Source organism: Sitodiplosis mosellana, unplaced genomic scaffold (genome assembly GCF_009176505.1).
Source record: "Sitodiplosis mosellana isolate CC-2019 unplaced genomic scaffold, AAFC_SMos_1.0 Smas_scaffold_6226, whole genome shotgun sequence".
In the NCBI taxonomy this organism is placed as follows: Eukaryota; Metazoa; Arthropoda; class Insecta; order Diptera; family Cecidomyiidae; genus Sitodiplosis; species Sitodiplosis mosellana.
This window is the reverse complement of record NW_022601467.1, coordinates 1,212,057-1,222,898: the sequence shown is the minus strand read 5'-3', so window position 1 is coordinate 1,222,898 and position 10,842 is coordinate 1,212,057. Positions and strand designations below refer to the sequence as shown.

Here is a 10,842-nt window from a genome sequence, read left to right as displayed (position 1 = left end):
GGCCAAGACGATGTCGGTAATATCATCCTTTTTCAATTGGGCGTTGTCAAGAGCCTTTTTGATTGCCTTCTTTAACCCTTCGAACAATTTGGAGTTTAAATTTTCGAATACTTCTCGAGTGATAGTTATTAAAAATGACCCATTCGAAATGTTATCTGTTGATAGCTCTATCTTCACACGTTCGCAGTCGTCATACAATTTACGCATCGCATTTTTGTCTGTTTTTTTTTTGGCAATCCACTGGCTACCCATTTCTTTTTCGAATTCATTCAAGATGTGGTCGGCTACATTTTTATCGAATTCTTCGCTTCCCAAGTGAGTTTCATGAACAGTTGATTTCTGCTTAAGTTTACCATCTATATCGATCGAAAAAATAGTTATATCAAGACTGGCACCTGACAGAATTCAAAAAACGAAAAAAATGAGAATATCATTGCATAAAACTATTTTCGATCAATTTTTGTTTGACAATCTGTTTTCAATTGAAATTATTTTTTTTTAAATGTTATAATTACCCCAATCACAGACGAAAATATTCGATTCTCTTCGGAAAAACTTTTTGTACGCTCCATAGCAACAGACGAGGGCAGTTGGCTCGTCAATGATACGATGCACAACAAAACCACATTCGGTTACAACATCTTTGATCGCTTGACGTTGCGAATCGTTGAAGTAAGATGGTACTGTGACAATGGCATCATTGACAGTTTTGTCCAAGTAAGCTTCGGTGGTTCTTTTTAATTCGGCCAAAATTATGGATGAGATATCTTCTGGGCTAAATTGATTGGTGAGACCCTTGTATTGAACTTCAATTTTTGGTTTGTTGTCAACATTCTTAACACAGAATGGCCAGTTTTCGGGTTGAACGGTTTCATCGTCGAATTCACAACCGATCAAACGTTTGACGCCAAAAACTGTATTGGTTTGGTTATTACCGGCTTGCTTCTTGGCAGGAATACCAATAAGACGTTCAGTTTCGGTGAAGGCAACGTAGGATGGACTTTCAAAGCATGATTTAGGAGGAGGGCGTCCTTCAAATACAGCCATTCTTGTGAATGCAGCGCCGAAATCAATGCCAGCAACTGGAACAGATATTGTCTAAATTTCACGAAGAAAAGCAATAAGATGGGAAAAACGATAAAAATGATTCGAAGATATAATTGAGATAATACAAAAGATTTTTATCTTACCGCCCCTTCAGATGGTTCCGGTCTCAATTCAGCGAGCTTTGCTTTTACAGTATTCTAAATGATAGAACGAAACAAAGGAATGAAAAACATCTTAAACATCGATATTAACATTGCAAACTAAGTCACACATGTCAATCGAATTACAGATTCCAACCAACACTTAACAAATGCCTTTAACGATTGGAATCAATTCAAATTGAAATCGATGAACACTCCAATAATCCGATAGCTTACCATTATTTCATTGCCATCTTCGGAGCCTGATTCGTCCATTTTTTCATCGCGTATCGTGCAGGTCGAATGGAAAAATTGGATACAATTCTTATTGACAATACTGTAATCACTATTTTTCTGGATGCACTAATTTTATTTGAAGCAATTAACTGAATCAACAATTGATTTTTGTTTGCCACTTGACAATCGACAAATAACTAATATGCTTTTAATGTCATCGGGATTTCTTTGACAGTATGTTGATGTGGTTGCTCATTATTCCGCTACAGCACAAAATATCGCTGCCGGCACAGCAATCACGTGTCATGCGACTTGGTCAAACGTTCCAACGGTGATTAAACAGAAATTCAGTTTCACTGTATATGTCTCTTCCGAACACCTCACCAACTAAATAAACTATGAAACGATAGACATAGTCAGAACAAGCAGCCGTCGGTTCTGACAAAGATCCGCTAAAAATAAACAAATAATAATAATAATATGAAGAAACATTTGAATTATTTAAAAAAAAAATTATTCAACAATCAAAAGAGTATTGTTTTTCATTTCACTTTACGATCGCATCATTTAATCCGAATCGTTTCTGCAAAATTTCAATCGGGACTCAATAGATGTCATTACTAGGCTGACATGCGACATACTACCACAAAATTCAAACTTCAAACTTTGCTGAGAACGCACATTCCAGTATGCCAACAACAAATATGTCAAACAGAGTGGCAAAAAACTGTGAAAGAAATAATTCACTTCGTTCAGTGTGCAGTGTTTAAAGCGCACTGTTCTTTTTGGCCAAACGCAAAATTAGCGAGGCTCTTCTTTCGGTGTATTTGTAGTTGTTCTACTCGTTCTTCAAGTCATTGGTGGGAAAGGATGTCGTCGTTGAGCTCAAAAACGATTTAAGGTATTTTACACCAAGGTGGCACTTGATTATCTTGGCGCATCGCTACCTGTTTATAATGCAAATAATAAACCAGACTATTCCATAAATAATCGATTCAATTTCGTTCTTTTACAGTATATGCGGCACATTGCACTCGGTAGATCAGCATCTGAACATCAAATTGACAGACATCAGTGTTAACGACACAGAAAAATATCCAGATATGTTGTACGTATTGAAAAACTGTTTCATCCGTGGTTCGGTGGTGCGTTATATGCAGTTACCGGGTGAGGAAGTGGACACATAATTGTTGCAAGATGCGGCTCGTAAAGAAGCTGTCACCAGTACACGATAGACATGAACGTTCCAATGAACCAACCATCCCGCAACTGGATATTTAAGTTTTATGGCAAGAGAAAAATACACACGAATTATTCGGAGAAGTGATTCGTTTGTAATGTCTAGACAAATGCTTAATAAATTCGAATAAGGAAAACTGAATGAACAAAAGTTGGTTTTATTGTTATTGTTGTTCGGTAACTTTAGCCCAATTCAATTCTTCGATATGGAATAAAAATTCAGTTTCGTTGGATTTTTTTTTTCTTCCCTTACGTTTTATGCCATTACCAAATCTACAGAATACATATGCGCTTTTTGAGTTGCATTTTTTAAATATTTTTAATTCCTAGTAGTACAATTTTACAGGATTTTCTATCTTTTTTCAATGGTTTTCTTTCTTTTCGTCTGTGTGTTTACTTTTTTAGTTTTGGAATTTGTCTTACATTTATCGCCCTCATCAATTTGTCATTAAGAATTATGACTAGAGTCAATCATACTCAAACATTACAATTTTAGGTATGGTTCGAACCACGACGTTTGACTGTTTGACTCTTCGGTTTGTTCTCAAGTAGTTGATATCATTCCAATTTATTTCTAACATAGGTAGCACATTTGATTTCAATCGTACAGCAAAATTATAGCTAATTGGCAATCGCAACTTGGGATGTGTGCTTCATTGACACCATTAAATGCGTAACACTACCTAAGAAGTAAAAAAAAACACTACATGCATATCATGCATGACCAAATGCTAGCCATTTGATTTCATCTACACACAGTGACATTGTTCCTTTCCAAAATTTCGTTGTAGGACAAATCCAAAAGGCCATATGCGTGCTAATAATCTCGCTTATCAAAATTGTCAAAATTTACTATAAATAGCGAAATTGATTCTATTCACGTATGTGAAAATCGATTATAAGCCGTGTATTTTCCATCGCACAACAGAGTGAGAGATCGGACCCAGTGAAATCAAGTGCGATGGTATAATTTTTGTTGTATAATACAAGTTGTTATCAGGCATAACGGCTAAGCTGTCAAATCAATTCAAAGTGACATAACCTCGAAAAAGAGTACATTGTAACATTGACATTTGACAAGTCGTGTATTTAACAATCAGACTTTATTTAAAGTCAATTCTATCGCACAAAGTTGTTTTAAACTTTTCCGAAAAAAAATAAATTCGTCTAGTTATTTTTGCCCAAATAAATTGAATTTATCGAATAAATTAAGCGCACAAAATGTCACAACAAGCACCAAAAGTGGCTCAAAGCCTTGGCCAAAGGTTTTTCAATAATTTAAAAAGTAAAGAATTCCGAGACTACTTGATGAGGTGAGTACAAACCCGAAATTGCATTATATAAGACTGGTTTTTGAAATTCTAATTATTATTCGGTTGACTTTCTTTTTATGTTCTTGCTTGCCGAAAAAATCACACACACACGATAAATCGTTTTGGTTTTCAGCACGCATTTCTGGGGTCCAGTCGCTAATTGGGGTATTCCGATCGCTGCATTGGCCGATATTCGCAAAGATCCACAAATCATTAGTGGCAAAATGACACTTGGTAATAAAAACATGATATTTATTTAGCAGTTATCTCAGTTGTTGTTTCTGTTTTCATAACCTGTCTTCTCTTTATTACCTGCAGCTCTGACACTGTATTCTGCTGTTTTTATGCGATTCGCCTGGAAAGTACAACCACGTAATATGCTATTATTCGCGTGTCATTTTACAAACTTCTCTGCACAAGGAACTCAAGGATTCAGATTTATAAATTACAATTATTTAACAAACGACAAATCGAAACAATCTCAATAATATTTATCATCAACTCACTGATTTAGATGTTATATTTATTTTGTTACGAGATTTTAAAAAAAATTGTTTCCATTATTATCCGTGCAAATACATATATTCGGTAGGTTCTTCTGTTTCTCTTAATTTTGTCTCTTCCAAAAATTCAATTCAATTTATAGTGACTATTTAAATTCGCGACATAAACAATTGGAATATTTTAACGTTACAAAATATATGGTAAATTTACACTATGATTCAATAAAATTAAGTCGTTCCGTAGAAATTTGTTGTTTCTTTTTTAACTGTTTTTGTTTGAAATAGTAATGGTTCACGATGAAAAAAAAACCGCATTCATTGGCAGAACACCTCTTTATTTCAACTAGTTCAATGTTCACAGATTCACATCTTATTTACAAATAATAATCAGATCATCAGGACGGAAATGTTTACAAATGCTTAAATTATTATTGCTGCAACAATAAACGGTAATTATTTTTCCTCAGATTGTTTAAATATATAGTATCAAAAAATCAATTGATATGGAAATAAATTGTTATTTTGAAAAAAAAAATCCAAATAAAATTGTAAAAATTTCGGAAATATTGTTCTAACATGAGATTCATGAAAGAAAATTCCGTTTCCTCTGTTTCGTTGTTAACGTAAGATTTGTGCTATTTCTTTATAGAAAAAAGTCCATAAAATGTGTAGAAAAAAAGATAGCTGCTGCCTAGCGTCACAATCTTTGTGTGTATCGGTAATGAATTTTTAAATGTTATCCTAATGTCAACGATTTCTCTTAACTACGATTAGATTTACCAATTGGTAATTGGCAAAATATTTGCTGCTAATGAAATATATGCATCTTTTTGTACGAATGACTGTCAAACTACTCACTTATATCTATTATGTCATTTTTTTGTTTGTTTTCTCCTTTCTTGGACGGAATGCTTTATGAACGGTTTTTCATTTTCAGTTTTTTTCTTCTTTGTATGAAATTGTCATTTGATTTTAGATGTGTTTATTTTCGAAAAACTGTTTGGCGATATACGTAGACGTTTACGCTTGACGCTGCGTCCGGAAAAATGATAGCGTATAAAGTATTAAGGCACTGATGAGTACTGTGAAGAGTGTTGCTTGCAAGCCGGCTGCACCAGCCAGCCGACACTTATACAAATCGAAACGGGTCTTTTCATCATTAACAATATTCTCAAATTCGGCTTCGACCAATTGACCATCATAATAGGTGATTAAGTCCTCGAATGGGTATTCATAGCCTTGCAAACATTCACATTTATATCCACCGGTGGTGAAGAGGCGGCCCAGAATTGGAACACACTACAGAAAATTAAGAGAAAAAAGAAATATGCATTTTATTTACAAATCCGATGATTTCGACAAAGTACTTATACTTACGTATGATGTTTTTTTGTCACATTTGTGGGTACCCTTGAATGCATTGGCCACATAGTAATCGTCGTCACATTGATTTATGTCCATTTGAATCATATCAACTGATACAGCAACCACGCCTCTGTTCGAAGCGAAAGAAAAGACAAAAATTACAAACAATCGAAAATCGTTTTTCCATTTCATTTTCTACGTACTTGAATTCCAAATTGACTTTCAGACTATCCCAACCGAAGAATGGAGCTGCGTATGTGATGAGCCATTTTTTGACATAGCCATGACAATCGAAACTGGGTGTTGTCCAGTAGCCAGAATTCAAACCACCGGCTCGATAGAAGTTCGGATAATGCTCGTATTTTTGATTGAATTCACCGGTTTCGTTGTGACGAATCTTAATTTTCATATAATGTTTATCCAGCGAATCGAAATTGGTTGACCAACGTTGCTTCAAGAATCGATACCATGGTTTTTCCGTATAAATTTCATTTGTTTTGTTCAACCGAGCCAAATCTTCGACTTTGAATTTACGAACGTTCAACTCTTGTTTGTAGGCGAATGGCGCAAATAATGTACGATTTGTAAATTTATTTCGTTCCCAATAGACGCCGGCTGCCCAAATTCGAGTATTGCCCATAATCAATGCCAATGTTTCGGCAATCATTTGATCTTCGGTCAATGGCCGATCAGCAACACGTTTGCCTGAATACACTTCATTTGGATCGGAGATTTGCAAAAAGGCACTTATGAAATTGGCCAAACGTAATGCCATTTTAGCTTCATTTTCGAAAAATTCCTTCGCACCATAGCTAACATCGCCGTGAAGCACTAAATCTTGAGGATGGAAATTTCGACACGATGATGGATTCACTGTGTTGATAAAATTGACTGCAGCATCAACATTGACCTTGCTTTGATGCAACGATGCCGCTCCCTTTGTTATATTACGATACTCGTAGTGCATGTCCAAGTATTGTTCACGAATGTGGTACGGAGCACGCTCCCAATCGATTGGCACTTTTTGAACCCCTTTGTATTGGATTTCGAAATATTTGAATCAGTATATTGTTTGCTTATAAAATGAAACATTAACTATATATAGAGTAGGATAGAAATATTTAGCTGCTTACATCCGATTTTTAAGCAATCAAATCCATTGTAGTATTGTTCAGCCGAAGCTCGTTCGACAATCTCACCCAGGAATGGTCGACGCACATGATTCGGTAGACGAAAGCCCGGTTTACATCGACACTGGTATCCACCACGCCGTAGACCCCAACCATGTATCGGTTCACATTCGGTTGTTTCCTTCTTACATCTGGCCGTGTCGGCGAATTTATTCGGTCCGATGTTGCCCGAACCTTTCGGACATTGATTTATGTCAATACGTTCGTAATCCATTTCTAACACTGACACCGCCGTATATCTAAAATGAGTGACGGCGATTATTATCATCAGAATAATTCATTTAATGGTAGCCTATGAATAGGTTTACTTACTTGGGATATTCTATGTGCCGAAACTGTGTATGACGTGGATAAATATCAGCTATAGGAACGACTGCCGCCACCAGCCATTTATTCGATCTGCCACAATCGAAGTAGGGTCGTGTAAACTTCACTGGTCCAGGATTTTCGTCAGCACCGCGCGGCCCATGGAATGTAAACGTTTCATTCGTATTATTCGCATATCGAATTTCCACCTGATACGTAGTTTTTGTGTCATGCCGATTTTCAACATCGTCTGGCAACCACATCCGATACCATTCGTTGATCTTATAGAAATCGGTTGTATAATCTTTTGACAGTGAATCCGATGGAATGGCACCCAAATCTCGGACATCGAACGTGTTCATCGTGGAGATCTTTTGCAAATGAATTGGATCGTTAAAATCGTCCATTCGGAATGTACGCGGAGCGAAACGTGGGAATGTTTTATTGAAGAAACCACGATACGATGACGTATACGAACTGTTTGGGGAGAAATAGATTGCTGATGCGTTGATGAATGGATTGGCCGATACATCAGCTACCGTTGACAAGAAGTAATACATCATTCCGGGATCGTAGGTATCATTGATGGCTGGTCGAATGAAACGACTTTGCAGAATGTAGCTCCAGAAAAACGATCGACTCAATGCCATGTTGTGCAAATGCAACAATGCCGTTCGATTGGGGAACACGGGATTGATGTTGATTTCTTTAATGTCGATCAGGTGCGACACTGAGTCATCAGGTAGATAGAGATCGCCTAAATGCTGGATCTGGCAATTATCCGCTGTTACTTTATCCATTTTAACTCGAATTTCATCGAATGCATCTCGTGGCTGCCATTCATATTGTGCCAAAACGGTTACGCAAAGCAACAGGCCAAATCCGAAATAGCTGCGCCAAATTACCGCCGTCACACCCATGATTCACACACACCAAATTTGTTGTTTTGTGTTCGCGATCAACCGCAATTGTTCCAGCCACACATTCGGGTGGAACTCTAACACTAGCTGCTTTAAAATAAATTCACTGAATCAAACACTAATTCTTAACAACAAAAAAAATTCAATATCATATCTAAAATGCACTAAAACGTTTGGATAGAAAATGAAATATCGAAAACAACACAAAAATTCGATCAACAACGCCCTTCTATAACATGGCAACCATGTTCGTTGATTAACGTTTTGACTTTTGTGTTTGTCTCTGAATATAACAACGCAACAACAAACAGATACACACAGAAAGAGAATGAGTGTATAGACCTAAATATATATATTTATATATACGTACGATATATTCGTTGACACGAACGTGAGTAATATTTATTTTAATAACGCCGAAAAAATACACGCAAACATTTTCTCATTCTTTTCTTTCCGTGTATCGACGTGTCCAATATATGCGTGTATTTATATCATCTATCGTGAACAATTGGAATAGCTTGTGTATGCATACACAAATGCACGGTGTTTATGTATTAACCATTTCACATGTGCATGATATTTAATCGTACAACACACACCGACATTAGTCAGACGCCACAACCATACCTAAAAAACTAGCGAACCGACACGCATAGCGATGGAACGAACAAACAGCCAAGAACAACGACTGTGCCTCTCTCGTAACATCGTTGTTCGCTCTCTGGCATGCATGTGTAAATGTGTGAGCCCGTTAAAGCGAACGAATTTGATAAAGAATAACCGACGCTAATGTATACACTGAATTCGAATGGTGTGCTTCTGATTTAAAAGATTTCGAAACAAAATAGAATATAACGACGGCACCGGTTTGGATGTGTTTGTTTGGGTTTACTAAAGTATACATTCGAATGCACGTTTGACCAACACTAAGTAATTGACATCAAACGTCGATTGCATTTCGGTTGTTTGAAACCTGTGTGCGTCTATGACATTTTCAACTGTTAGCAAATGATTTTACAGCTCTTTTATAGATCATAATAATCGGAAAAGGTCTAAACCGTACGATTTTCTCTCTACCTGCACATATTGACTTATTGAACACACAATAGGCAACAAGTGGCTGCCTTAACTACCATTTGGGTAGCGTCAAACATTTCACAATTCATTATGCTACGCATTAGCAACGGAATGCTGATTATCGTTGAAGTTCATGTATTCCGGATTCTATTGTCTGATCAATATCATCGCAGATTTGGACTAATGCAACTATAACTGGCGCAGTATGCAACAACATTTGTCAACCTTCTTTTGACGAATAAGAAGCAGACATACGTGCGATATGTACTATTTTGCCTGAGATTATCTTTCCAAATGAATATTCTACGATGAAATGAAAAAGAAAATTGAAAAATCGAAAATTGAAGACTTTTATCGAAAATCCATTCACTTTCTTGTGTTTGATTTCATTCGCATGATAATCTTCTTTTTTTTTCATCGTTGAACAATTATTTTTATTACTCGAAGATTGAATGCAACAAGAAAAGAGAACGCCAAAGCGACGATCGTACGTGGGTTTTTTTCTCTTTCCATTTTTGCTCATTTCCATCACGAAAATATCCTTTCGCATTTAATACACAAAAGCCGAATGTCTATGCATTGAATTGACGCACTGAGATACAATAAATAGAACGTGTATTAAAAAGCACATCCGGTGAGTGCTCTCCGTATGTATTTAACTTCAATGTTTATCCTTTGTCCATTGTTGTGTGTTCGGTTTATACTGAATTTTTTCGTTGTTGTGTGAACATTGAACAAGTCTCGGTTCGGTTTTCATTGCGTCAATGTACTGAAAGTTAAATCCACATTTCCATGGTCCGTCGTTCGTCGTTCATCGTCGTTGCTGTCCTCGTACGAAACAAGCGAAATTTGATTACAACAGATATATTCCTCTGATGATGACACGTTTTCTTTTCCACGTTTTCGTCTCTAGGAACCATGGGCTTCGCATCATCATCGCCATCACCGTCTTTCTCTCTCTCTCTCTCTCTCTCTCTTCCGTATGGTTTTCTTGTCGACGCATAACGAATGAAAAACGATTTCGTTTTCTTTGGTTTTGTTCTTCATTAAAATGGAAGAAGATGAATACTGCAGCGGCCACTTGAATTTATGGGATTCATTTGAATGAAACCAAATTGATGAAAAATACTCCAACCGATCGTTTTTTTTTTCTCATTCGAAACAACCACAAAAAAACAGACAAAAAACAAATCCTTTGTACAAACTAACAAAAAAAAACCTTCAGATACGAGCCGTTTTGTATGAAAACGATGGCTTGAGTAAGATGCAGATTGTGACACCTCGTATTGCATTTTGATAACACTGAGCTATAATATAGCCGTAATGGTAAAGAGATGTAGTTTTTTTTTCTCTGTTTGTCCGTGAAACAGAAGAGCAACTCATCCAACAAAAGAAATCGATTTCCGCGACAGAAACATTCAACGATTTAACCGGTGTCTAGCATCTGCGCCTCGATTCCGGTGTGCAAGGATCTGTGCGTATTTTTTTTTCTGTGCGTTTAC

At 36.5% G+C, this 10,842-nt stretch overlaps 3 protein-coding genes and 1 pseudogene across 3 annotated transcripts in view; 2 read left to right on the top strand and 2 right to left on the bottom strand.

The window, feature by feature from the left end:
• Positions 1-1,766, bottom strand: part of LOC129579348 (heat shock cognate 71 kDa protein-like) — an 8,225-nt gene extending 6,459 nt beyond the window's left edge. The window contains exons 1-4 of the mRNA XM_055469380.1: positions 1,425-1,766; positions 1,191-1,244; positions 516-1,098; positions 4-395 (exon numbers count right to left, since the gene is read on the bottom strand). Of these exons, the coding sequence (XP_055325355.1) occupies positions 4-395; positions 516-1,098; positions 1,191-1,244; positions 1,425-1,463 (1,068 nt within the window). The 5' untranslated portion in view covers positions 1,464-1,766. The remainder of the gene's footprint in view (positions 1-3; positions 396-515; positions 1,099-1,190; positions 1,245-1,424) is intronic.
• Positions 1,767-2,054: 288 nt separating this feature from the next.
• Positions 2,055-2,805, top strand: LOC129579347 (U6 snRNA-associated Sm-like protein LSm2; annotated as a pseudogene).
• A 385-nt stretch (positions 2,806-3,190) lies between these two features.
• Positions 3,191-4,726, top strand: LOC129579114 (mitochondrial pyruvate carrier 1). Its single transcript, XM_055468779.1, has 3 exons — positions 3,191-3,976; positions 4,110-4,210; positions 4,295-4,726. The coding sequence occupies exons 1-3, from the start codon at positions 3,885-3,887 to the stop codon at positions 4,462-4,464; spliced, it is 363 nt and encodes a 120-aa protein (XP_055324754.1). The 5' UTR covers positions 3,191-3,884; the 3' UTR covers positions 4,465-4,726.
• Positions 4,727-4,793: 67 nt separating this feature from the next.
• LOC129579076 (uncharacterized) lies at positions 4,794-8,751 on the bottom strand. Its single transcript, XM_055468667.1, has 5 exons — positions 7,347-8,751; positions 6,978-7,273; positions 6,048-6,876; positions 5,857-5,974; positions 4,794-5,778 (listed from the first exon to the last, which is right to left on the bottom strand). Exons 1-5 carry the CDS (start codon positions 8,258-8,260, stop codon positions 5,500-5,502), a joined length of 2,436 nt encoding a protein of 811 aa, XP_055324642.1. The 5' UTR covers positions 8,261-8,751; the 3' UTR covers positions 4,794-5,499.
• Between the last annotated feature and the right edge of the window lie 2,091 nt (positions 8,752-10,842).

Excerpts from the sequence above, each read along its gene's own strand:
- LOC129579114 (XM_055468779.1), top strand. The coding sequence starts at position 3,885 with ATGTCACAACAAGCACCAAAAGTGGCTCAAAGCCTTGGCCAAAGGTTT. Across the intron at positions 3,977-4,109 it reads TTCCGAGACTACTTGATGAG|CACGCATTTCTGGGGTCCAG; the intron begins GTGAGTACAAAC and ends TTTGGTTTTCAG. Across the intron at positions 4,211-4,294 it reads TAGTGGCAAAATGACACTTG|CTCTGACACTGTATTCTGCT; the intron begins GTAATAAAAACA and ends TATTACCTGCAG.
- LOC129579076 (XM_055468667.1), bottom strand. The coding sequence starts at position 8,260 with ATGGGTGTGACGGCGGTAATTTGGCGCAGCTATTTCGGATTTGGCCTG. Across the intron at positions 7,274-7,346 it reads CGGCACATAGAATATCCCAA|ATATACGGCGGTGTCAGTGT; the intron begins GTAAGTAAACCT and ends CACTCATTTTAG. Across the intron at positions 5,975-6,047 it reads AAAGTCAATTTGGAATTCAA|AGGCGTGGTTGCTGTATCAG; the intron begins GTACGTAGAAAA and ends CGCTTCGAACAG.